Consider the following 25,352-nt stretch of genomic DNA (forward strand, 5'->3'; position numbering starts at 1 on the left):
TCAGATCTGACAAACAGACAAAATGTACCCTCTTTTTAAAATTTGGTGTAGTTTTTTTAATATTAAAAGTTCTACAATGATCACCAGTCCTTCAGCTTTTATTTGATACCAAAAATACCTAAATATTCTACATATTTTGAAAGTTACACTCATGTCTAGGAACTATTTTATGTTAAATATGTACTACTTTCTGGTATGTGCTTTCTGGCCGGGCCTGAATTAGTGGTGTTACACCTAAACAGTTCTCCGTCATGTCAAATCAGTCTTTTCTTAAAAAATTTGCAAATGGTTATTTAAGAAGGAGTGGTCATGAATCGTTTTAGCTTCTTGATTTTCAGGATTGCAGACAACAAAAATTCACCATTAAACCAACATGATAAAAGAAAAAAAATATAATAAAGATACCGAACACCGAGGAAAGTTATAAACGCAAAGTCCTAAATCTAAAGCTCGAACACATCAAACGAATGGGTTACTACTGTATTATTCCTGACTTGGTACAGGCATTTACTTGTGTAGAAAGTAGTGGATTAAAACTTGGTTTTATTGCCATTTGAACCTTTTACCTGTATGACAGTCGCATTAAATCAAATACATATGGGCTATTTCAAAAAAAATGATGACAAAGTGTGACGAACATGGTAAAAATTTAAGTCATAGCAAATCTATTTTCTACCATTCTACTATATTCTAGAGACATTCAAGTTTTCAAAACTACCAGGGGCTCATGAAAAAAAGTGAAAACAAATATTTCTACAACATTTTACTCATAAGAATTCATATTTTTTTCAAAGGAAACACAATATACTATAAACAGCTTACAAACAAAAATAAGTATAAATGTCAAAGTAAGTTATGTTTGTTTGTTGAATTAAAGATAATGGTGGATTTTTTTACCCTTTTTTGCTCTCATATTGTGGGTTTTAAAAAAATATATGTAAATTTCACGAAATTTCAAGGCATTTCTTAAATATCTAATGACAAAAGTTTTTATATGACATGACAAATGGATTAATTTTATATAAAACTAATAGAAAATCAAACATATACAATCTAATAACACCCTCTGAAAATTTCGAACCAATTGCTTCAGTCAATTTCATGCTTTCTTTAGTTAAAAATAGCATACATTTGCAGTCTTTTTGTTACACTCCTGACATATTTCATTTAATAACTATATGACTATTTATAATGGAATATAAAGAAAATTAGTAGTAATATCTTTTTTTAATTTTAAAACTAATAAAAAGACAAACCTTTTAGACACTTGATAATACTTTTTGTTTAATTTCTGAATGAAAACCTTACTTTTACCATGTTTAATGTAAATAATTCATTTGAATTTGAAGTGAAATGTCTAGAAAACATCATTTTGCAAGACATTTTGACTATTATCTGACTGTCCTAGTACATTTTAAAGATGCTTCAATTATTTTAATGTAGGAGTCATTTAGAATTTTGTTTAGATAAGTAACATCAGAAACTGGTCAGGAGTGTAACAAATGTTACACTCCTGACCAGTATTTTATTGCTACCATATTTTGAAACAATAGCGACATAAAATCATGAAAAAAACTATATTAAACATATGACTGAAGTGCACATTAAGAACTGGTTTTAAATTTCTCTTTATGTCTTACTTTTTTTACAAATTTGGCTAATAACTAACAAAATTTACCTTTCAAATAAACTAAACTTATTTTTTTTTTACTTTTTAACCCACATTTTAATTTATTTATATATTTGAACTAGTGTTTTATGTTGTTTGTTTTCATTTCTTATAACTTATGAAATAGTTGATACTGTAAACAGCTGTAAATGACATAGAAAAATTGAATTGACATATGTTACACTCCTGACATTTTTTTAAATTGAAAATTAATTTTCAAATTTTATGATAAAATCTCAAAAGTTTTTATGAATGATATGATCAAAGACATAAAGCATGGAATAATACTAATCTATTACAAGTAACTATGTCTAAAATGTTACCAACATTGAAGTTCTCACAAATATTGAACATTAAAGTAAACAAATTTTAACATTTTTAACAAACAAAATGAACACAACAAAATGTCATCAGTACAACATTGTTTTAGTTGATTATTTTGAAACAGAGATTCTCTTGCAAATCTCTAGTTCTTCACTGCTGAAAAGCAATCTCAGTCCTCTTCCTGGAAGAAGTGTTGGTTGTGACAGCTTTTTGATAATATCCTGCGCTGATTGCCAATAAATTTCATCCTTCACGGGCCATGTATATATGTAGGCACCACCAACTACTTGTTTCAAGAATCTTACTTGGATTTCCTCATCAACTTGTAGAACCTGCAATTCATGTTTTAAAGTATATATTTAATTAGATAGCATTCTTGTAGTTTACTTACATATTACATTTTGTCTGATATACAGAACACATGAATCTTGAATCTTATATATAATATATATAATGAAATATTTTGTTCAGTTCTGCAATTAAAAAGCTAACAAAAACACCAACAGGACCACATAAATATAATTCAAAAAGTCTGACATGAACCTCCATAAATATCAAAATATATGTTTCTTACCTTTGCTACAAACACTTGGTTATTTTTCTTTTTTGCAGAAAGATGAACTGCTACAAAATCTTCTGGCTTACAGCTGAAAACAGAAAATGCAAACAATAAATCAAACATCAAATATATATGTTGGCAAAAAATCACATAATTATTTATATATTGTTTAAATTTAATTTTGAAAGCATTGTAGATATTGGTGTAATAGCACTTTGAAACCAAGTTTGGTCTACTGTTTTAAATGAAAATAACTGTGCAGTGTCAGAAATAATGAATGTATACTTATAACAAACAAAAAAAACGTACAAATACTTGAATTGCAAGTGACTGGTTTTTTTGTTGTGCTAGTGTACATGTATTCAATTTTATTTGGTAAATCTGCACGATTACAGTTGTCATTCCCTTATTATGATCATTCATTCCTAAATCAAAAACTTGTACATACCATGAGAGTGGTTCTAAACTGACATAATGCTCAATGTCTGTCAAGTATCCAAGGACTAGAGTACATGTATATGCATCATGAGAACCAACTGTGACATTTGGATCATTTGAATGAACAACCAGTATGTTACAAGATAACATCTGACTGAGTGCCTCAAGACAAATGTGGTCTGCGTATGTTCCATCTCTGTTCATATTAGCTAAATATGAGCTAATGTCTGTAGTGAGGAATTCCTTTAAGTCCTCTTTCTTTGCCTAAAACAAAGGTTGTAGAATAAAAAGCATAATAAAACAAAATGCTATATTACCTTTCAAAATGTACAGATATTTAAGTATTTGTAATTCAGTTATTTTTTTCTATTTTCACTATTGTTTGACATATATTTCTTTTCTGTCAAAACAGATTCAGGGCTACTAGTTTCCTATTTTAGTAAAGTATAAATATATCCACTTGAATTAAAATGTGTCAACAATCATTTACAAGACTGAAATCAAACTTACTTCAGGTAGACTATGGAAATAGTTGATCATCTTCTTACGTAGTTCTATATGTGTAAATGTGTCTTTGCCTTGTCTGTCTAACTGGTCACTGATTGCCCAAAAGCAACAGTTTCCATCTTCAGGAGTCTCACCTCTTATTTGCCAACCCTGTTTAGCAATTTCTGTTTTGAAAGTGTCAAAAATAAGATTATGGCTATGTGCATGTTCCTCATGTGACCTTGTACTGAGATTTAATACATCTCTCAACTCACTGTCACAAGTATCAATTCTACTATCTACAACACCACCACCATTGTTAGTAAAGGTTGAATTAGCTACCCAGTGTGTTAAGGGTTAAATTAAATTAATTGTTTGTTATTAAATCAAATGCACTTTGTTAAATCAAATTTTTCCAATTTTGTTATTTTGATATTTTCAACTTTATGAAGAAAAAGAAGTTAATATTTTCTGAATCTTATATTTCTTGAAACATTTTTAATTAATTTCAGCCATGCTCACACTGATAACACTACAAAAGGTTAATAAGAAAACAAATATAAGAAAGGATACATATAGCAACATCAGCAGTTTCCATTGCATGGATTTTTTTTGTTGAGATAGGACGACCTTCATTCAAATCCCACAGCATGTCATCATGTCTATACTTACCAAATAAACATGGACCTTCCTGATGAAGTATGCATACAGCACATGGACAACTAAGGTCCCTGCACAGAATAACATTAGTGCCTTGAGAAAAAGTTCTAACCATGTGCAATGCTTGTGTGCCTTTAACAGTTTTAAGGGCCTTGTTTTTCTTTGGTGCCTCTTGGTTTATCTTCTTTACAGGAATGTATATTACCTGCTGGTTCTGTTTATCTTGGTTCTCTCTAAGTGCTAAGTATGCTTGGTAAGCATTATTTATAACTTTACCAGCAAGAATCATTAACTCAAGCTTTCTTTTTATTCCAGCACCTATGCCATCACTAGGACCTTTCCCATGGCCAGCCTCAGTGTAGTGATAATTAATCTTTATATCATATTTGTCTTCAAGGAGAAAAAGATGAGAAAACGCATCCTTGCATTTGAATTGAGTTGCACAATTGTCAGAAAAGCGATGAATGACCTTGACTGATGGTCCTGGACTATTTCTCAAGTAAATCAAGAGCTGATTAGTAAATACGTAGACTGCACTAGCGTTATGAACTAGATGGTCAGATAATATGACTAGGGATTCCTTACTTAAGACTGGGTTTTCATTTGTACTTTCAGTAGAATGGCGGACAATATATATTGGAAATAAAGTTATCTGCTTTTGGGTGAAATGTGCACTCTCTATTTCATCCTGGGGTTGTAGTGTCATGTTTTCTGAATAATCCATTACCACAAGGCAATGATCTATTGGAAGTGTTGCGATCAAACTTGCCTGTGTTCTATTCTGAAATTTAGCTCTGAAAATATGTCCAGTGTAAGACTCCATAGCTTCTTCTATATTTTTTACAACCTCCTCTGTTCTTTCTTTCTGTTCCACCTGCATCCAACGTGATGTCTTTCTACATTCTCCGTCCCTATTGGTGTAACTTTCAGGTCTTGTTTCCCACTGATTATATTTCAAAACATCATTGTTACTACTACTTGTGTGTGTAATCAATGGCTCAAAGTAGTCTTTGATCTGATGAGTTCCACAGCGGTTGCATTTTCTATCAATGCATATCCTCGCTGGATACTCATCTGAAAATTTGCAGACTGAAATATCAGACAGTTCTTGGGCTGTCTTTGCCTCAACTTCTGTCAGTGCAATTGACTTCACCTTTCTGTTTAGTGCATCTACTTTTTGTTCCATGTTGTAATCTTTCGTGCATATACACACTCTGCGGCACGAAAGATTCAAACATTTAAAATTTTTAGGGATCATCTTATTAAAAGTTGTGAATTTTCTTTTGAAGTTATTGTTTTGCCTCTTAAACTTCTTATAAGTTTCAAGCTTTGAGGACAGAAGATGTCTCTTTGCAACCCTTTTTCCATCTATAAGGACAGTATCTTTCCTATTGGGCATTACTCTGGAGTTTTCTTCCAAAAAGTCTTCAAGTTTACCCCTCCACTGTTGTCTGAATTGGACTGGCTTGGACAACCTTTTGACTTGTTGCAATTTTCTTTTTTTATACATATCTACAATTTTACCATTTTTCCAAAGTTGTTTACTGGAAGAAAATGCAAGATGTTTTTTTGCATTTCTGATTTCTCGAGTTGGTCTGCCAACTTTATTAATTTGCAGAGTTTCTTGGATTTTTTCTAAATCTGCAGACTTACCAGCTGTTGAACTAAAACTCATAAGTTTGGACTTGCGACGTGGTGTAGCATTTTTTATTAGATGTGAAACAGTATTGGCCCAAGCTCCTGGACTCTCTGGCAAAAGTTGGCGTACACGTTGTACCCTCTTTCTTGTTGAAGCTTGAGTGACCTGTATTGTTCTTCTTTTATTCTTTGTAATAGATGTTGTATCCTTGTCTTCACTAGTTTTTTGTAATTTCTTCTTTTTACCCTTCAATTTTCTGCTCTTTTGTTTCCAGATTCTTTGTCTTTCTTTTACCATTTCATCTAAATCATGATTTTCTTTTCTTTCTGCTTTTATTTTGGCCTTGTAAGTTTTATTTTCTTGTTTCTTTTTGTTTTTGTATTTAGCTAGCTTCTTTGAGTTATGTTTCAGTCTTTCTCTAAATAACCTGACTCGCTCTTTTGAAGGTTTTTTATTTTCATTTTCATCTTTATCTTGATTATTGGTTGATTTAGTAAGCCTTTCAGATTTTCTTCTTAATGGCAGCTTCACAATCAGCTTCATTTTTGCCTTGCAGAAGCCCTAGGTAAAAAATATGCTAAGACTAACAGCAGAATTATAAGGCAACAACTATTTGAGACCTTGATAATGAAAAGTTATACTTTGTGTCAGGAGTGTAACATTTTCATGATGAAATAAAGAAACTCATCTTACATACTTTTGATTTTTTAACCCTGTATACGTACATTGTCTATATAGATTTTAAAATTGTTAGTATGCACATTGAACTACAAATTTATGTGACGTATATAATTTTTCTGACGTCAGACACTCAAATCAATCCATGTGTTCGTAGATAGGTTTTTGTGCCCTGTTAAATTGTTCCCTTTTAAAAGTTTTGGATTCTCATAAATTCTATGTATAACTTTTGGACTGGTTTGAATCTGGTCTATTTCTGTAATTTATTCTTACATACTTTTGATTTTTTAACCCTGTATACGTACATTGCCTATGTACATTTTAAAATTGTTTATAATCCTGGTACTTTTGATAACTATTGTATGCACATTGAACGACAAATGTATGTGACGTATATAATTTTTCTGACGTCAGACACTCAAATCAATCCATGTGTTCGTAGATAGTAGATGTTTTTGTGTCCTGTTAAGTTGTTATACGATGATGACTGATGTACCCATATTTTGACTATTTTATTAATTGTGACTGTTTATTTAACGCATCATGTAAATGTAGCGGAATTTGATGAGACTGTTATTAAAGTGAGAGGGTTAGCGCTATAGAACCAGGTTTAATCCACCATTTTCTACATTTGAAAATGCCTGTACCAAGTCAGGAATATGACAGTTCTTGTCCATTCGTTTTTGATGCGTTTTGTTTTTTGATTTTGCCATGTGATTATGGACTTTTCAAATTGATTTTCCTCTTGAGTTCAGTATTTTTGTGATTTTACTTTCTAATTGAACTTAAACAAATTTATACAAACAATTTTATACTACTTTTAGCAAAACTCCATACCATTTCAACTTTAATTTAACTTAAGCTTAGCTGAGTTTGTTAATTTATGAAAATTTTCAATTTTTTGCTCTTGTAAAATGTATTTTTTTCAATATTTTTAGCAAAGGTAAGTTATTGGTAGAAAAACAAGTTGATTATTATTAAAAAAATACATTACTTTACCTCAGGTTAGTACAGAAAACAAGACTTCATTATTACTTTTTATATTTCTGAACTAAAATTTCAAGGGAACTAGCTTGTTTTTGATTGGTTTAAATGTGTTACACTCCTGACATAGAAGTATTGAGCATACAGAAGCAATGAAGACCATGATAATGGCATGCTTGTTACTGATGATCAGCAACAGGTGGTGTTTACTGAAATTCAAGAAAAAAAAGAACAATAACAACATTGTGTCTAAAAAAATTACATTGTAAACTTAATTGTTACACTCCTGACAACCTTGGGTGGTCTTCTTGTAGTAACTATAGCATTCCTCTTGAAGAACTTCAGGGTCATCTTGATGCACCTGTGCTAAGCTAGGATACTAAGCAAAAGGAAAAACAACATACAAGATGTGTATAAACATGTTATCCTACCTACAAAGAAATTTCCAGGCAAAAGATTGAATTTTACTGACATTTTATTTTTGACATAAACATTTTTGACATATACTTTTCTGTGCATAAAAATGTTAACAGATGCAAGTATTATACAAGAAATCATAGCCAAGATATATTTGTTTGCTGTGAGATATTGAGGGGGCTTGTATCTGTCCTTATTTTTATTTTGGCACCAATGAATGCAAATGCTTTTTTGTGAATGTCACACTAAAAGCGTTACACTCCTGACATTTTTGGGTACTTTTTTGGACATTATAATTTATACGGTGCACCTATTGCTACCATCTTTGGTAGTTATAACAAATTAATCATAATACATGATCTGACATAAAAACATCATATATTTAGTATAATACAACAGACTGGCAAGGGTTTAGAGCAATGTCATCATTTTTTTTGAAATAGCCCATATGGACAATACAGACAGTTGTCTCATTGGCAATCATACAACATCTTCTTTTTTATATATGTAAAAAAATGTCAAAATAGGGAAACATCGATCAATATTGTGTTAATCACTTTTAGGACTGACAAATATGTCCAAAAAAAATGACGGGATCTATAAGTACTTAGCATGTGATAAAATTTACTGTTGGCAATAGCTTAAATTGTTCTAGATAATAAGGATGTTCTTATCCCAAGCAGAAAACCCTATTCGTATTTGCCACAACTTTTTTTTAACTTTTGATCCTCAGTGCTTTTTTTACTTTCGAACTTTGAGTCTTGTGTGGACGAGGCGCGTTTCTGACGTATTTAATTTTAAACCTGATGCCTTTTGTTAGCTATTATTCATGTGTTTCTTTGTCTAATATGTTCTCCTATTTATTTGTATTGTAGTCCTGTAATATGTTGTCATTAAAATAAGTCAGGAATATGGCCATTGTTACATTATAGTTCGTTTCTGTGTGTGTTACATTTTAACATTGTGTCGTTTATTTTCTCTTATATTCGAGTGTGAATTCACATTACTAAAAGACGTGTCACGGTACTTTTCTATCCCAAATTCATGTTTTTGGTTTTGATGTTATATTTGATACTCTCATCGGAGTTTGTACAATGCTTCGTCCTTTTTTGTGTGTGTTACATTGTAATGTTGTGTCGTTGTTCTCCTCTTATATTTTATGCGTTTCCATTAGTTTAAGTATGTTACCCCGATTTTGTTTTTTGTCCATAGATTTACGAGTTTTGAACAGCGGTATACTACTGTTGTCTTTATTTAGCAACGTCAAATGAATAATACCAAACATAAACTTAACAGTTAAAGTATTGCATGGCAGAACACCTTTAAAGTTTTAGCAGATTGAATTATTGAATAAAAGCACTACTTGAAAAAACCCTTGAGGAGGTATAAATCTGAAGAGTGATAGATTTGCACCCATCACTCTTAACGTCTGGTCCCATCTGTGTGCAATTGCCCTAATACGGAATACGCCTCACCAGATATGAATTTTATTTCCCTGATAAATGTTCCTATAATATCACTTGCACAGTGTTAATCACGTAGTGGTATTAACTGTTTTTGGATTCTTATAAATTCTATATATAACTTTTTGACTAGTTTAAATCTCGGTCTATTTCTTAAATTTATTCTTACATACTTTTGATTTTTTAACCCTGTATGCTAACATTCCCATGAAAATTTTAAAATTGTTTGTACGCACATTGAACGACAAATTTATGTGACGTATAAAATTTTCTGACGTCAGACACTCAATAAATGTGTTCGTAGATAGTAGATGTTTTTGTGATCTGTTAAATTGTTCCTTTTAAAATTGTTAAACGATGATGACTGATGTACCCATATTTTGACTATTATATTTATTGTGTCTGTTTATTTAACGCATCAATGTAAAAATATCGGAAATTGATGAGACTGTCATTACAAAAGTGAGAGGGTTAGCGCTATAGAACCAGGTTTAATCCACCATTTTCTACATTTGAAAATGCCTGTACCAAGTCAGGAATATGACAGTTCTTGTCCATTCGTTTTTGATGCGTTTTGTTATTTGATTTTGCCATGTGATTATGGACTTTCCCAATTGATCTTCCTCTAAGTTCAGTATTTTTGTGATTTTACTTTTAACTAATAATATTCTTCCAAATAATGTTCACAAAGCTGACTTTTGAATTATATAAAATGACTAAATGTGACAAATAATGTTCCTGATTCCTTCTTCTGTTGCACATCAATAGCAATTTTTCCATAAGAGTAATCCACTACCTTTTCTGTTTCTTTGTTTAATTTTGTAAAGCAGGCAATGGTAAATTTGGGGATTGATCGCTCGATATTTTTGGCATGAATTTTCCTGATTGTTTCTTCCTTCACCTGAAATATATATATATACTAGAACACACCCGTGACTAAAGTATATAACTATGCGTAAACCTTATTTTAGTATTGGGATTGTCATCTGATAAAGTCATGCCGATTATAAGACGCACAGTTTTCTCTGATTTCAAAATCTTTCTGTTTGAACCCGTCGACCTGGAATTTATCAATTGTTGGTAATAACAAAAGGTCCTGGGATGGAGTATTTTTTAATCAACAGCATTATCCTCTATTAGTTATAAATAAAGTTGAATTATTTGATTCGCTGTTTTACATCATGCCCGCACACAAATTGAAAACAGTACCTATACGCCTTATTTAAAGTCCAAAATTTTAGTATTCGTATTTTGATCTTAAAAAGTCTTACTTGATTAAAATACTATAATAGGGAACAATTTGACAATGGTTGAATTTAGTAGTGTCAACCCTGTGATTATAACCCGTGTATATAGCAAAATCCGAAATACACCGTTTGGTGGTGCGCCTGTCAGATGTGGAACGTTGTAACGTTATGGGCCTAGTCTTTGTCCTTTAGATATGGGGTTTCGACTAGCTCATGAACCAAAACACATCTTATGTTAACGACATTTAATTGAAGAGAGAGTAAAACAAAAAGGCGTTTTCGGACATCACTTGTACAATTCCGTAAACATATAAAACTGAATTACACATATATAAAACATATATATCTAAATAGACAACAACGTACAGATAAGGTAATATGCAACAGGTGAATATACTATTGGTATCGGTATCGGATTCGACCCGGAACCTGTTAATTATTGGCAATATGAATTATGTGGAAAACAAAAGGGTCTAGGGTGGTGTAATTTGTAATCAACAACATTGTCCTATATTGGCTATATCTAAAATTGAATTCTTTGAGTTGTCGTTTTTACCCCATGACGGCTGACAATTTAGACCTCTTTGTTTTAGTATTATAGATTACATATGTAGATTAGTTAATGATGGTTAAACTAAAAAACGATAAAAAAAAAATTATATGGGTTTCATCATGAAATCGGCTATTCACACTAAATTAATATTCATGGTCTCTTATTTCTAAAAGAAATTTACCCTATTTAAACAAGGACTGTAAAGAGTACCACAAAAAAATAACACATTATAAATGAATTAATTATTTTTTTCAACTTTGCCAAACTTAGATAAAAGTGGAGATCACACAGATAATAACTCATCATAGATACCAGTATTGAAATTTTATATTTACGCCAGACGCGCGTTTCGTCTAGAAAAAACTCATCAGTCACGCTCCAATCCAAAATTAATTATTATACAACAGTGTTGTGAATTTACTTATTTAAATTTGCATCAAGAAATCAAGTTTTGTGAACCCCCATTTTTTCTTTCTCATATCTGAAAGCATGTTGCCCATTTTATCTTCAAATTCTGGGAGGATAGTTTTATTTTCATCACACAAACTGATGAACAGTGTGTAGAAGTCAGCCTGGAAATAGCTCATCATAAACAGGGAGACATATATACTGTCAGTGACTGTACATAATATGATTATAAATGATTATACGTCCAATGCAATTTGACTGTGCAAAATGCAAAAAGCAAAAAGCAAAAAGCACAGCTGCAGTGTATTCGGTGGAATTAAACAATTACATCATGCTTACAAGGGGTATCTTCCAAAAAATCCTGTTTCGAGTTTATCAAATTTCCCAAATTTGTACCTCTCAACCGGTATTTTTGGCAATATTTTCTTTATTTGAAATCTTAGATTATCTATTCATTAATTATTTAATTGTTAACTATTTTTCCAATGGATTTACCTCTTCTTCTGCCAGGAAGATAAAATCTGCAGCTCTGAATTCCTTCACTGCCACAAACTTATATAGCTTATCTGACAGTGTATTCTCAGCACTCACTTGACAGTCAGTCATGTTTTTGATGAAGTTCTCAAACTCTGATGACTGTGACATGCTGAAATTTTTAATATCATAAATTATGACTTAATATAATGACGTAATATTTTAATGATTTTTTTTTTAAACTTTCTGTCTGTACTATACATAAATGTTACTCTAAATGGATACATTTTTTCTTATGCTACTGTACATAATTTGTAATGCTGATTTTGATTGATGAATGTTACTAATTGAGTCTATGAAAAGTAAATGTGCAAGTACAGATAATGTATAACAAATTTTAAGGTTGTTCAACAGAATATTTTTCCTAAAATGGAATTTGTTCATATTTCACTTGAATGAATATTTTTCCATGCCTTTTTTCAAATATTGATAAAAAGTATTGGGTCACCATGCTATTTCTATAGCTACAACTCTAGTCCAAATAATTATGACGTCTGGCAAGGCTATTTTAATTTTTTTCTGGGACGCCTTCCTGCGACGTCATAAGGCTGAAGCCGCCATTTTCGGTTGGACTTTCAGAGCAAAATTTGCTCTCAACGTATTTTCACATTTTCTTCTTGTTAAAGATTGTTTAAACGATAAATTTCTTTCTTCGGCAATAAAAAATCACTTACCTTGACTTTATTCACTGTTTACCCATGTATCCATATTAATATTAAGGGTTTTATTCTGCCACAGCTTTTCCTGGCAGACGCTACAGTTTTAATGGCCGATTATTAACCGGCATGCACTGTAATTATGACGTAAATGAAAGGGGTGTTCTCAAAGTTATTTTGTACAGTACTAATTACAAGACTTTTGTTTTTACAACCACGCTACATGGCTATATTTGTGCTTTATAACTCTAATTCCTGGTATTTAATGTATTGATTATATTTTGTTTTTAACAATAAATGTAGATTATATTATATTTTCAATTCTTACAATTTTGTTTTCGTGTTTCACATTAATATGTACAATGCTTTATGACATAATACCTATCAATAAGAATTTCAAATTGTCTGTAACCGCCACATTATGATCCTTGCTGGTTGGACAAATGTATATTCTTACAATATGTTATAACATCAATTTTGAATAATTTAGGAGTTTGACTCATTATCCAGTTTATTGATCTTTATTAAATATCCTTGTTATTTGCAGTATACCTCGTAGTCAAATGTGTGGGTGTTTTTTTTTTGGTTTGTTTTCTTTATATTGAGATTTTTCAGCACAGCTATTAATGCCTCTTGTTTGTCTTTTTATAGTGAAATACACTAACCTGGTGCACTTGAGTCAAAGTCAACACAGTATACAAACAAAGATATTTACAATAAAGTACAGCTTTTTTCCTCGAACCATCAAAGACTGCATGCAATAAACTACCAGACGAGCTATTAGAGATTGAAGACCAAACTCACAAACTCGGTTCCTCTGTAGTAGGTAACAAAAGCACAATCAAAAGATAGATGTATTAACCAGCACCTGTATATAGATTATGAGCACAAATTGGAATTATTTTTATCCAAAGTTTTGTCATGTTGTAAGACGTCAAAGTAACAATTAACACTTGAGTGATGGGTCGAAATCCCTTTTCGAGCAAAGCTATGTCGTAGATGTATGCATTCAATTATTATATTATTATATTTTATTCTATTCCGACAATATCAATGTATGAATGTCGGATTAAGTGCGTTTTGTATGTGTAGATAAAACTGTCATCTTTTTATAAATTAGTCAAAATAGTTGCCATGCAAAATCATAATGGCAGATGTCCAAGTATCTATATTACTTAAAGAGTCTGGTTTCTCGTTATTCAACTCATTTTAAAACAAAATCAATATCCAAGTAGTAATTAGAGGCCATATCGTTAGCCAATTTAGACAATATTCAAAACCTAAAATGAATAAACAGCTTCCAATTTAAATTTTACTCCATAATGTTAGAAGCAATAAAAACATATTGTTTTTCTCTGGTTCTAAAAAAAAACACAAAGTTGGAACAGAACAGTTGTGATTGACAGAAATATTTCAAGATGAAAAAAATATCATATGCTTACATTTGGCAGTAATTTGCCTTAATTCTTAGCCCGGATTTGATATTAGTATCAATCTTGCAATACACGATAGAAGAGGGACATTTCATTTTTTTCTCTTTTAATCAGTTTGTACGTTCCTCAGTCTTAAATGCAGGTTCCCTATTTGTTGAAGGTATATTATCTGGTAGTTGTAGTCACAGCAACTTTTACTATAGCTACTCTGGCTTCTTTATTCGATTATTCATACTTTAGAAATATTGCAAAATATACAATATAAAATAAGAAGATGTGGTAAGGTTGCTAATGAAATTCAAATAACGTTCAAATGCAGTGAATTTACCACATTTTTGGCGACTGTACAAACAATACAAAAGAAAAAACATAAGGACTAGTTCGTGAAAAAAAATGTCAGACAGCAACCAACAACAACAACAACTAACACGTACTTCAAATTTAGAACATTTGTTGTCCTAGATATTTTTTTATTTCATCATGATTACAATTATTAAATGCTATATAAATATACAATCACGTTCATAGAGTAAATAGTGTATAGCTATAGTTCATGATAAAAATACCTGAACGTTTTTTCCTAAACCCGTATTCTTTTTATAACTGCAATGATCTGGCATAAAATTTATTTTTTTCTTTAGGTAACTGAAAGTTTAACAATTCTTTATATTTCCAGGTACCGCTGCTTTATTCTTCTATTTTTATTTTGTCGTTTACTTTTTTTTTGTTGCAAGAGTCAATATCATACAATTTTCAACACTTAACGAATGAAACAAATATATCCTGCGGCTCAAGTTAAAATGGGAAAATGAAACCTAGACTGAACGTGTTTAAATATGAGTATGCTTCGCCGAAGTGTTATCAAAGGATACAAGCTTTACTATAACTCAAATTTTCAGAAATTGATATTGATTTCCTTTCAAATACTTTTTAAAATACTATAGTACATATTCATGTCATAAATTAGGCTAAGTATGGACCAGATGCCATTTGTTTCTTATTTATTTATAACATAAATAGTTATCAAAAGTACCAGGATTATAATTTTATACGCCAGACGCGCGTTTCGTCTACATAAGACTCATCAGTGACGCTCAGATCAAAATAGTTAAAAAAAAACGAAAAAATACAAAGTTGAAGAGCATTGAGAATCCAAAATTCCAAAAAGTTGTGCCAAATACGGCTAAGGTTATCTACTCCTGGGGTAAGAAAATCCTTAGTTTTTCGAAAAATTCAAAGTTTTGTAAACAGAAAATTTATAAAAATGACCAATGATAATAAAATCAGGCATAGATAATCATGCATACTTGAGAACTTTAAAAAGATGTAACAGCAGTGACCCTGCTCTTCAAAGTTGTCAACACATATTTGAAATAGTGTTTAACTATTAAAAACAAGATTTTTTCTTTTTTCCAGTTTGATGCAATGGGAAACTATTTTAGTAATTAATACTGATGGTGACTTAATAATACACTGATGCATGATGTCTGGATGCGAACTAAAATTACGACCTCCCATTGGCTCTACCAGTTTCTCCTTTTGTAGCAAGTTTACAAAGTATTCAATATCGGCCGTATTGTTTCTCTTAGTTCCAGTGGAGTGGTAATCTGTGGACCTGGAGGAGACATTATACTGATAGATCTTATCTATATCCTGGCCTATACCTCCAGCTAATATCGAATGCCTCTTCAGAACATCTGCTGTTAGAGAGCTGGCAGAAGAACCTATCCGATCTGCAAAAAAGTTATACTTAGATGTATATAGATGCCAAACTTACTTTTGAAATAACTTGATTTACGGGAAGAAATGTTTTCATGCAATACTTCAAATTGTTATGAATATGCTAATTGTACCACATTATCCGTTATATGAAAATGTGTGACCCTGTCATGTTGGGGTAAAGACATTTGTTTTAAACGTGTGTAAATATTTCTAATTGTTTGTGTTTGTATAAGTATATAACATAGAATGGCAGCTTACGGACAATTTGGTTATGATGTCAATTGATATATTCAGTTGACTTGACATGTGTTTTTAGACGATTTATTACGCCCAGTCTATAATTTATCTGAATTAAAGGGGTAGAAATCACTCGGGTTATAGTAATTATACATGTCTTTTCTGGTTTAATATGTCTTAAATTTCACTAAAGAGGTGGTTCATATATATTTTAATTGACCTGTAAATTCTCTGTTCAGGAATTCGTTCATCATATCCATTTTAATATTATTACTTTGTCCTCCTCTATAATTTACAGTTCGGTTCCATATAAGGTCCTGTCTCAAACGGTCTGGAAGCCAACCACTTACACCTTAAAGAAGAGATTGAAACGTTGTTGTGTCATTTTATAATGTACAGATATCATTTTTTTTCTTGGACAAGTTCATGCGTGGATGATAAATAAATCACAAGATATTCCACCTCATCGCAATGACTATTACAAAATGTATATTGTGGTGAAACAAATCCGTATACTCTGGTTTATTGTTATATATCATATTAATACTTGTATATTGCAGTAACGTGCATATATAATTTTCATGCATTTGTAAATCATTCTGTTCTACTATATTAATAAAAGTGCAGTGCAAGTGCATGATGGACACTCTTCTTTAATAATCTGAGTTTTCTAATAGGATGGATTTGAGTAGGCATTCGTATTTTCCCGAAAAAAATGTTAAATCATCTTTGCAGAGTTATCGGTCTGAGATTCCAAGGGTTCTTTAGATATTCTTTGGCATCCGTTTGCATAGTTATAAATGATTTTTTTTTTGCTTATAAGTATATACATGTATCAAAGTTACGTAACTGTTCGGCGATAGCAAGAAATCGGAATGCCCTCACGGTCATCCGCTGTAAAAATGACACAGAAATTAAAGTCCAGTCCACTAACTTATACTCTTTAGTTAAAATAAATTATCACACCTGCAATTAATCGATGGCCAAGAATGAAGTACTTAGGGTGGTGGTGGTTATGGAAGGATACCATGTCAACTTTCCAGTTACTAATGAGAGCTGGACCATCATTTTCCCTAATGGCATCTCGCCGTGCTAGGTGACCTAAACCCTCAAACATCACGGCCTTCGTATATTCAAATTTGTGATCAACATCTTCACTGGTATTGGTTGATATAGCTCTACAGTTAGATGAGCAAAACCATTTCTCATCTGGAAGAACAAGTATTCAAATAAAAAAACAAAGACTTATATGTTGTATTCAACATTACAAATAGGAAAAAAAAACCAAATTCTATCAAAAGTTGATTCCTTTTGGTTACAGTAATTCTTTAGTCCTTTTTTTTTTTTGTATCATTCAATATTGTATCAGAAGTGTGGTGTCCAGGGAGAGACGGTATTAATTTATCAAATGAAGATACTGTATTGATGAACAAATTCTTTACTCTAAAGAAAAGGAAATTCATGAAATCGAACAATTATCCACATCAATTTGTTTTTGTTTTAAGTAGAGTGCATATTTTCAAAGTTAAAGTTAGGAACCTTCATCTGGAAGGGCATCCATATCAACACACGACAGGTGAAACCACTCTCCTCGAGGACACTCTTGATTTTCACAACCCACCATCGGTTCATCAGCATTTGGGATGTCAGACTATGAAAAAAAATATTCGAAATATGCCAGCATGTAATGTGAATATACACAACTATATCAGAGAGCATGTAATGTGAATATACACCTTCATCAGAGAGAGAGAGAGAGAGAATTTATGTATAGAAGGCATCACAATCTACGACAAAAATGTGCTTGAATTATTTATTTTCTTCGCCTTGTTAGGCTTACATGATAAAGGCTTATGCATGCTTAATAAAGAATTAATTAAGTTCTAAACAGTACAGAGAAACGATCTTGTTTAAGTATAGAAAGAGATTTATCTTAAGTTGGTATTGGAGTCTAAAATAAAAATGATAGAATTTGTTCATACTTGACCAAAACATAGTTATTGATATGTATTTTGAAAAATATAATAAAATTGATAGGTCACCGCGCATTTTCTCAAGCTACAGGACGTGACAAAAGACACATTTTGTATGGATTATATAGGGAAAAAACCATTTCGGGATTAGAAACTAAACAAAATAAAAGACTTGTTAAAAACTTAAGGAAAAGACAGCTTTTAGACAATGCTTTGATTATGTTAAAAGAAAAGATAGGTTCACCGCACGTTTTTTCCGACTAAAATGCAAAACAGGAAAATTTCATGTAGAATCCTTCAGAAAATGTACTGTTTTATAGAGTTACCTTTCCTTGAAATGCCATTTAAAAAAAAATAAGATAAAAACAACAAAAAAAAATCAACACTTGCTAAAATATTGATATTTGTAAGTTATATTCTTATAAATTGGTTCTTTTAAATGAAAATTCACAATAAATATCTGCATTCCTGCATCACATTTTGCTAACTTGATAGAAAATATGGACCTTTGATTCTCTGTTTTTTACAATCCAAGATGGAGGAAGACACCCATACCACCTTAAATGCAAGTCTTAGCAAGTGACAATACAATGTAATGTTAGATCTGTAAATTTGCGAATTCGTGCTACTGAGATATCGTTGTACCAAATTGTCTTGCAGTGTGCCCGACGCACTAGACCACTCGACTACCAAGGCTCTGCATTTGTGTATTCTATAATGTGTATGCTATAAACAACTGCTATAATCCCGTTATTGTGTCGTATATATACTAGTATATGCAGAGAGAGAGAGATTTCATGTAGAACACATCAATATCTATATACATAACAAAAGAACAGTGCTTGAATTATTTGATTCAATTTTCCTGCTCAGGATCATATGCTTGTTATGTGTGTGCTTGCAGTCACTAAGATGCATACAGGACAGAGAAATTTGCACAACTAATTTAATTTGCTTAACGTGCATAGGCTTATGTGTTAACAGCTCCTATGCGCGTGACATATGTTTATATGTATACGTTTTATAACTTATATGCTTTTTGTTAAGACAACTGCTTTATTTCCCAAACGGTTTCGTGTGTGTTTGTGTGTATATAATAAGAGACATATAGACAAACAGAGTGCGTTTCTATGACATTTCTGGAATTCTTTAATAAGTGTGTGAATCAACCTGATTTGAGCACAAAATTGCTAACAACCCGGCATAAGCCCTTTGATAGCATTTATTTCTGTATTGATTAAATTTGTGCAAGCTTTCCTATATTTTGTGCGTACCATCTTCACAAAGGCAATATCCCTTCCGTTTTCCGCCTTTCATTAGTGCCTCCATATCTGGCTCTACCCAAACCGTTTCTATTATTTGTTTTGAAAGGTCATTCAGTGTCATATTTGTCCGTCCGTTGCTGGTTAAATTTGACATTCCCAAAATATGCATGGCCATGAGACATACATATCCCTCAGTCACAAACTCTAAAAACTCATGGACTTTGTTAAAAGATTCTGAGACATCCTTCTTAACTCCACGGTGATTAAATACGTTTCTTAAATAAGTCAGCGTGCCCTTCTGGTTTGCACTGGCACCAACAAACAACTTATTCATAGTATCCTGAAATATATATCATAAAAATTAAAATTCACATTGTTTCTGATAAAGATTAAACTTAGAAATGCTATTATGTATATGTTATTTCAAACTATTTCCAGAAGAAAAACAAGTTTAACATAATATAATTATCACGTTCAAAAGTTCGACTGTTCGATTGTTTTAAGTTACCACTTTGAAACGGGTAAAACAGCTGTAATATTTCTTATTGATAGATATATATATATATATTATAGACTTGTGTAATGCATACAATCATGAGAAAACATAATTAAGAATGCATAGACCAATTCGTGTAATATTGCAGAAATGTTTATATTTTGGTTAAATTAATGATTTGTTAAGGGGAAGTATATTAAAAGACTCAGAATTAACAACTTGATTGAACCTGAAGCAATAGCATTCTTTTATGAAATTCCTGGATTCCCGGATCCAAGCCTTCCAATCTATCTGTTTCATTATTAGAGTTTGATCTAATATTGTGGGCGTCGTTGGGGCGCTCACACGACAGGGCATCTCCCCACGATATAAGGGGGAACACTTTTTCTACACTTGAAGGTACATAGGCGTGAAGTTTTTCCAATATCTTGATGACTCCGTGTGTCGAAGACGGATTCTCATCAATAACTCCGATGTTAATCTAAAAAGTAAAACCTTTGATTAACGTTTGCAATATATACTTTTCAAAAGTTAATTATCAAATAAAAACTGAATAATTTCGTTTATGCACTAGGGAGTGACAATCAATCCAAGTACTATACTTTGGATTTAGCCTGTCAGTTGGGACATATGGGAAATACATAAATTTATTTCATATTTTATTCTCAATTTTCTATTTCATAAACATAAAAGGTAATTTGTACATTTCCCCCTTTCTTCTTCGGGAAATGAAAGAGGATAGTATAAAGTAAATCGTATGATTGCCATTGACACAGTTTTCATCTGGAGACGTAAAAAAAAAAAAAATTTCAAACACATTCATACAAAATCATCAGTTTTATTTAAAGGACTATCCCCTCTAATTTGAGATTAATCAGCTTTATTCATTCTTAATTTGTGGAGTTAATGTTGAGTAGTCTTACAATTTTACTTTTTCTGGTGCTTTTCTCCAATTCCTCGTGTTGAATGGGAGTGAAAGCAGCCTCCTTATCTTCTTTGTACTTTACTAAGTATTTGGAGATCACTCTTCCTACCATGACAGCCATTCTGTCTTTCAGCTGTTTGAAATCCTCTTTAGATGGAAGAAAACTTGGTACAGGTATATCTATAGCTGACTTTGTTTCATTGTTGGAAAGGTTTACAGTGGGGATTCTGTTTTCTGCCATGTAGGCTAAAGCCCAGTTGTGCATAACGTTCTTGTTATCCCTCGACTGGTGTCTTGCTGTTGTATGTTTACCAACATTGTCCCAGCAAATTGTATACCCTATAAAGCAAATAATCCATATATTCGCTTTTTAACTCGAAAGTTGAAATATGGTACAAAAGTGTATTTGGTCACATTCATATTGACTGTAGTATTTCTTCTTGCATTTCTTTGTCTGAGTTTGACTAGACTTAAGATTTTCATAGAAGAGGGCCACAAGATACTAGAGGGACAGTCAAACTACTAGATTGAAAACAAAGTGACAACGCCATGGATTTAACCAAAAAAAAATCAAACAAACAATAGTACCGAAGACACAACATAGAACACTGAAGACTAAGCAACACGAACCCTATTGATTATGAGTACTCTGCAATCTTGCTGCTTAAATTACTACAATTGATCAGTGCAGAATATTATTTAGATTTTTTTCTTATGTTCCTTGTAAAGCATATGCAAAATGTGGATGGTATTTTCCCCCCGTTTGATAGATAATCTTAGAATATGGTGTTTTGTGATACAAAATATCTACCAGGTGGTGCTGGTAGTTCTACAAGTGGAACAACCCCATCATCTTCTCTCAAATTCAAATTATCTCTCAATGGTTCCACTTCATCTTCATCGCTCTCGGTGTAGGGAATCGTTTCCATGGATTCATTTGTGATATCTGTTGTTATATATGTCTGAAATTGATACATTTTGTTTTATTTTTCTCTTTCCTAAAATGAAGTTGATGGTACAATTAAGCTTCAGTTATTTCTTGAATTGAGATAAATATTGTAATAACCCCTTCACACGTCGATGGATAAAAACACGTCAATGATTGTGTATGCATTTTGTGTCTCCGTCTCAGTCTCTTACTCCTTTTTTCTTAATATTTTTTATGTACAAATTCTTATCTATGTCCATTAATAAAATTCTTTCGGTTGATGACGTCAATGTGGGATAAAAAAATGTCAAAATCGAAAAATACCCACAGCAGACGGCATGATTATCTGGACTAGGTAGAGACGTAATTCACATAAAAAGTATCGATTTCTTATGTTATACTAGAATATAACAAAACATATTCGGAAAAGCAAGAAATACAACAACAATTATTGATAATTCAATTGCAATTAAATGTTGCGCCTAACATTATCATTGTTAGTTCTTTGTGTTTGGACTGTTTGTGAAATAGCCGTTATAAAAAAAACAAAATGACAAAATATATAGCGGCCATGTGCTGTTTCAGGTATCAATGCCAATGTGGTCAATATGTGCCCAGTTTTGCTCTTGAGTAAAAATATACAAATCTATTAATTTTATTGCATGGAACAAAACTTGCCAGATAAACGATGCTGAACCCAGGGGCTGTTATATGTGTCTTTTAACACTAGGTTGACAAGCTCACCGGTATTCACCATGAGGACAACAGACTACCGCAAAACATACACCAAATATTGATAATTCATAACTTTCAATGCATATTCTTTCTTGTGTCATTTATATATTTCTCATAAGTTTTAGTATGTTATCAATCACATTAGAGTTTTACAGGCTATTCGACAGGCATGGCTGTTTGCAGCTTATGGTGGCTTCAACAATATTAAAATACAAAGTAAAAAAAACCCAAAAAACAATTTTGTCAAGAGTTAAGCATGTATAAAGGGCGTAACTAGAACATATGATCATGTGTCCTTAGACGAAACATCACTTAGTAGTCTTAGTTTTGTTGGTGATCTTCAGAATGCTCTTGAAAAGGTGCTTAGACAGGGCTATGAATCAATCAAATTAAGGTCATCACTCAAGAAATTTTACGGTTGCCATCATGAGCTGATTGGCTTTATGACAAAAGTGTGTCAGAAATCCTATCTGATATTCTTCCACGGTTGATCATAATAACATTCCATCTTTACCGAACTGAACCACGAGATAACACGACGGGTGCCGTATACGGTGCAGGAAATGCTTACCCTTCCGGAGCCCCTGATTTCACTCCCAGTTTTTGTGGAGTTCGTGTTGTTTCTTGTTTAGTATTTATAACTGTTGTTGTAAATGTCCTTTGGTTACTTCTTGGTTTTAATTGTTATTGTCGTTTAATACAATCAAATTCAAACAATGGATTAGAATCTGCTTTAAACAAACTATTATTATTTACTATAAAAATGTTGCTACACAGGGCAATTAACTGTTAATACTAATAAAACTAAAATTATATTTTTCATCCTAGATATTCTTCTGATTTCCATAATCAAAATCAGTTTACTTAAGTTAAATCAGATAATTTCGTCGGAACATTTTTGTTAATAAAGGATGATTTAAAGTTCGACACAGAAACTATCCAAGAGAGTACTTATAGCGTTAATTTCACTAAAACATATTTTACTGTCATCATGTCTCTATGGATTTATCATGTAAATTATTTGATCCATAAATACAACTCATAATTCTATATAAGAGTGAAATTTGGTTTATGAAACAATAAGCCACAAATAGAGCAAAAACGCATAAAATAACTGTGATATTTCATTCTTGACACATAGATTCGATTTTTCAAAAGTGCGTCATAAATTTTCTAAAACTGTTCATGGAATTAAAAAACAAGAGGCTCTCAAGAGCCTGAATCGCTCACCTTAATTCTTTTGGTTAAATCTCTCATCAATGATTATTTTGGCTTTTCAATTTATTTAAATGTTTTTTGGATCGTCCTATTTTCTTCAAAAGCCAAAAAAAGTAATCATTTTCTCCTATGTTCTATTTTAGCCATAGGAGCTATGTTTCTTGACATACAAGGAAATAAAATATAAAATTTATACTAGATACTCTGAAACTCATTTAGCCTAAGTTTGGCTGAAATTGATACAGCAGTTTCAAAGGAGAAGATTTTTTTAAAGTAAGTCAACATGATGAACAAATTGTGAAAAAAGTCTTTAAAGGGCAATAACTCCTTAAGGGGTCAATTGACAATTTTGGTTAAATTGACTTAATTGAAGATCTTACTTTGCTGAACATTATTGCTGTTTACAGTTTATTTCTATCTATAATTATATTCAAGATAATAAACAAAAACAGCAAAATTTCCTTAAAATTATCAATTCAGGGGCAGCAACCCAACAACAGGTTGTCTGATTCATCTGAAAATTTCAGGGCAAATAGATCTTGACCTGATAAACAATATTACCCGACGTCAGATTTGCTCTAAATGCTTTGGTTTTTGAGTTATAAGCCAAAAACTGCATTTGACCCCTATGTTCTATTTTTAGCAATGGCGACCATGTTTGTTGATAGATCATAACTTCAGATACAATTTACAAACTAGATACCCTAAGGAACATTCAGTTAAAGTTTGGAAGTATTTGGCCCAGTAGTTTCAGAGGAGAAGATTTTTGTAAAAGATTACTAAGATTTACGAAAAATGGTTAAAAATTGACTATAAGTGGCAATAACTCCTAAAGGGGTCAACTGACCATTTCCGTCATGATGACTTATTTGTAAATCTTACTTTGCTGAACATTATTGCTGTTTACAGTTTATCTCTATCTATAATAATATTCAAGATAATAACCAAAAACAGCAAAATTTCTTTAAAATTACCAATTCAGGGGCAGTAACCCAACAACAGGTTGTCTGATTCATCTGAAAATTTCAGGGCAGATAGATCTTGACCTGATAAACAATATTATCCCATGTCAGATTTGCTCTAAATGCTTTGGTTTTTGAGTTATAAGCCAAAAACTGCATTTGACCCCTATGTTCTATTTTTAGCAATGGCGACCATGTTTGTTGATAGATCATAACTTCGGATACAATTTACAAACTAGATACCCTAAGGAACATTCAATTAAAGTTTGGAAGTATTTGGCCCAGTAGTTTCAGAGGAGAAGATTTTTGTAAAAGATTACTAAGATTTACGAAAAATGGTTAAAAATTGACTATAAAGGGCAATAACTCCTAAAGGGGTCAACTGACCATTTCCATCATGTTGACTTATTTGTAAATCTTACTTTGCTGAACATTATTCCTGTTTACAGTTTATCTCTATCTATAATAATATTCAAGATAATAACCAAAAACAGCAAAATTTCCTTAAAATTACCAATTCAGGGGCAGCAACCCAAGAACGGGTTGTCTGATTCATCTGAAAATTTCAGGGCAGATAGATCTTGACCTGATAAACAATATTACCCCTTGTCAGATTTGCTCTAAATGCTTTGGTTTTTGAGTTATAAGCCAAAAACTGCATTTGACCCCTATGTTCTATTTTTAGCAATGGCGACCATGTTTGTTGATAGATCAAAACTTCGGATACAATTTATAAATTAGAT

The 25,352-nt window shown here is 31.8% G+C and overlaps 1 protein-coding gene across 1 annotated transcript; it reads right to left on the reverse strand.

The window, feature by feature from the left end:
- Positions 1-607: 607 nt before the first annotated feature.
- Positions 608-6,459, reverse strand: LOC139527549 (uncharacterized). Its single transcript, XM_071323056.1, has 5 exons — positions 4,050-6,459; positions 3,501-3,814; positions 3,001-3,254; positions 2,568-2,640; positions 608-2,325 (listed from the first exon to the last, which is right to left on the reverse strand). The coding sequence occupies exons 1-5, from the start codon at positions 6,316-6,318 to the stop codon at positions 2,104-2,106; spliced, it is 3,132 nt and encodes a 1,043-aa protein (XP_071179157.1). The 5' UTR covers positions 6,319-6,459; the 3' UTR covers positions 608-2,103.
- Between the last annotated feature and the right edge of the window lie 18,893 nt (positions 6,460-25,352).

The sequence above is a fragment of the Mytilus edulis genome, chromosome 6 (assembly GCF_963676685.1).
Source record: "Mytilus edulis chromosome 6, xbMytEdul2.2, whole genome shotgun sequence".
Taxonomy (NCBI): domain Eukaryota; kingdom Metazoa; phylum Mollusca; class Bivalvia; order Mytilida; family Mytilidae; genus Mytilus; species Mytilus edulis.

Excerpts from the sequence above, each read along its gene's own strand:
- LOC139527549 (XM_071323056.1), bottom strand. The coding sequence starts at position 6,318 with ATGAAGCTGATTGTGAAGCTGCCATTAAGAAGAAAATCTGAAAGGCTT. Across the intron at positions 3,815-4,049 it reads AACTGCTGATGTTGCTATAT|CTAATTCAACCTTTACTAAC; the intron begins GTATCCTTTCTT and ends CACACTGGGTAG. Across the intron at positions 2,326-2,567 it reads ACCAAGTGTTTGTAGCAAAG|GTTCTACAAGTTGATGAGGA; the intron begins GTAAGAAACATA and ends CATGAATTGCAG.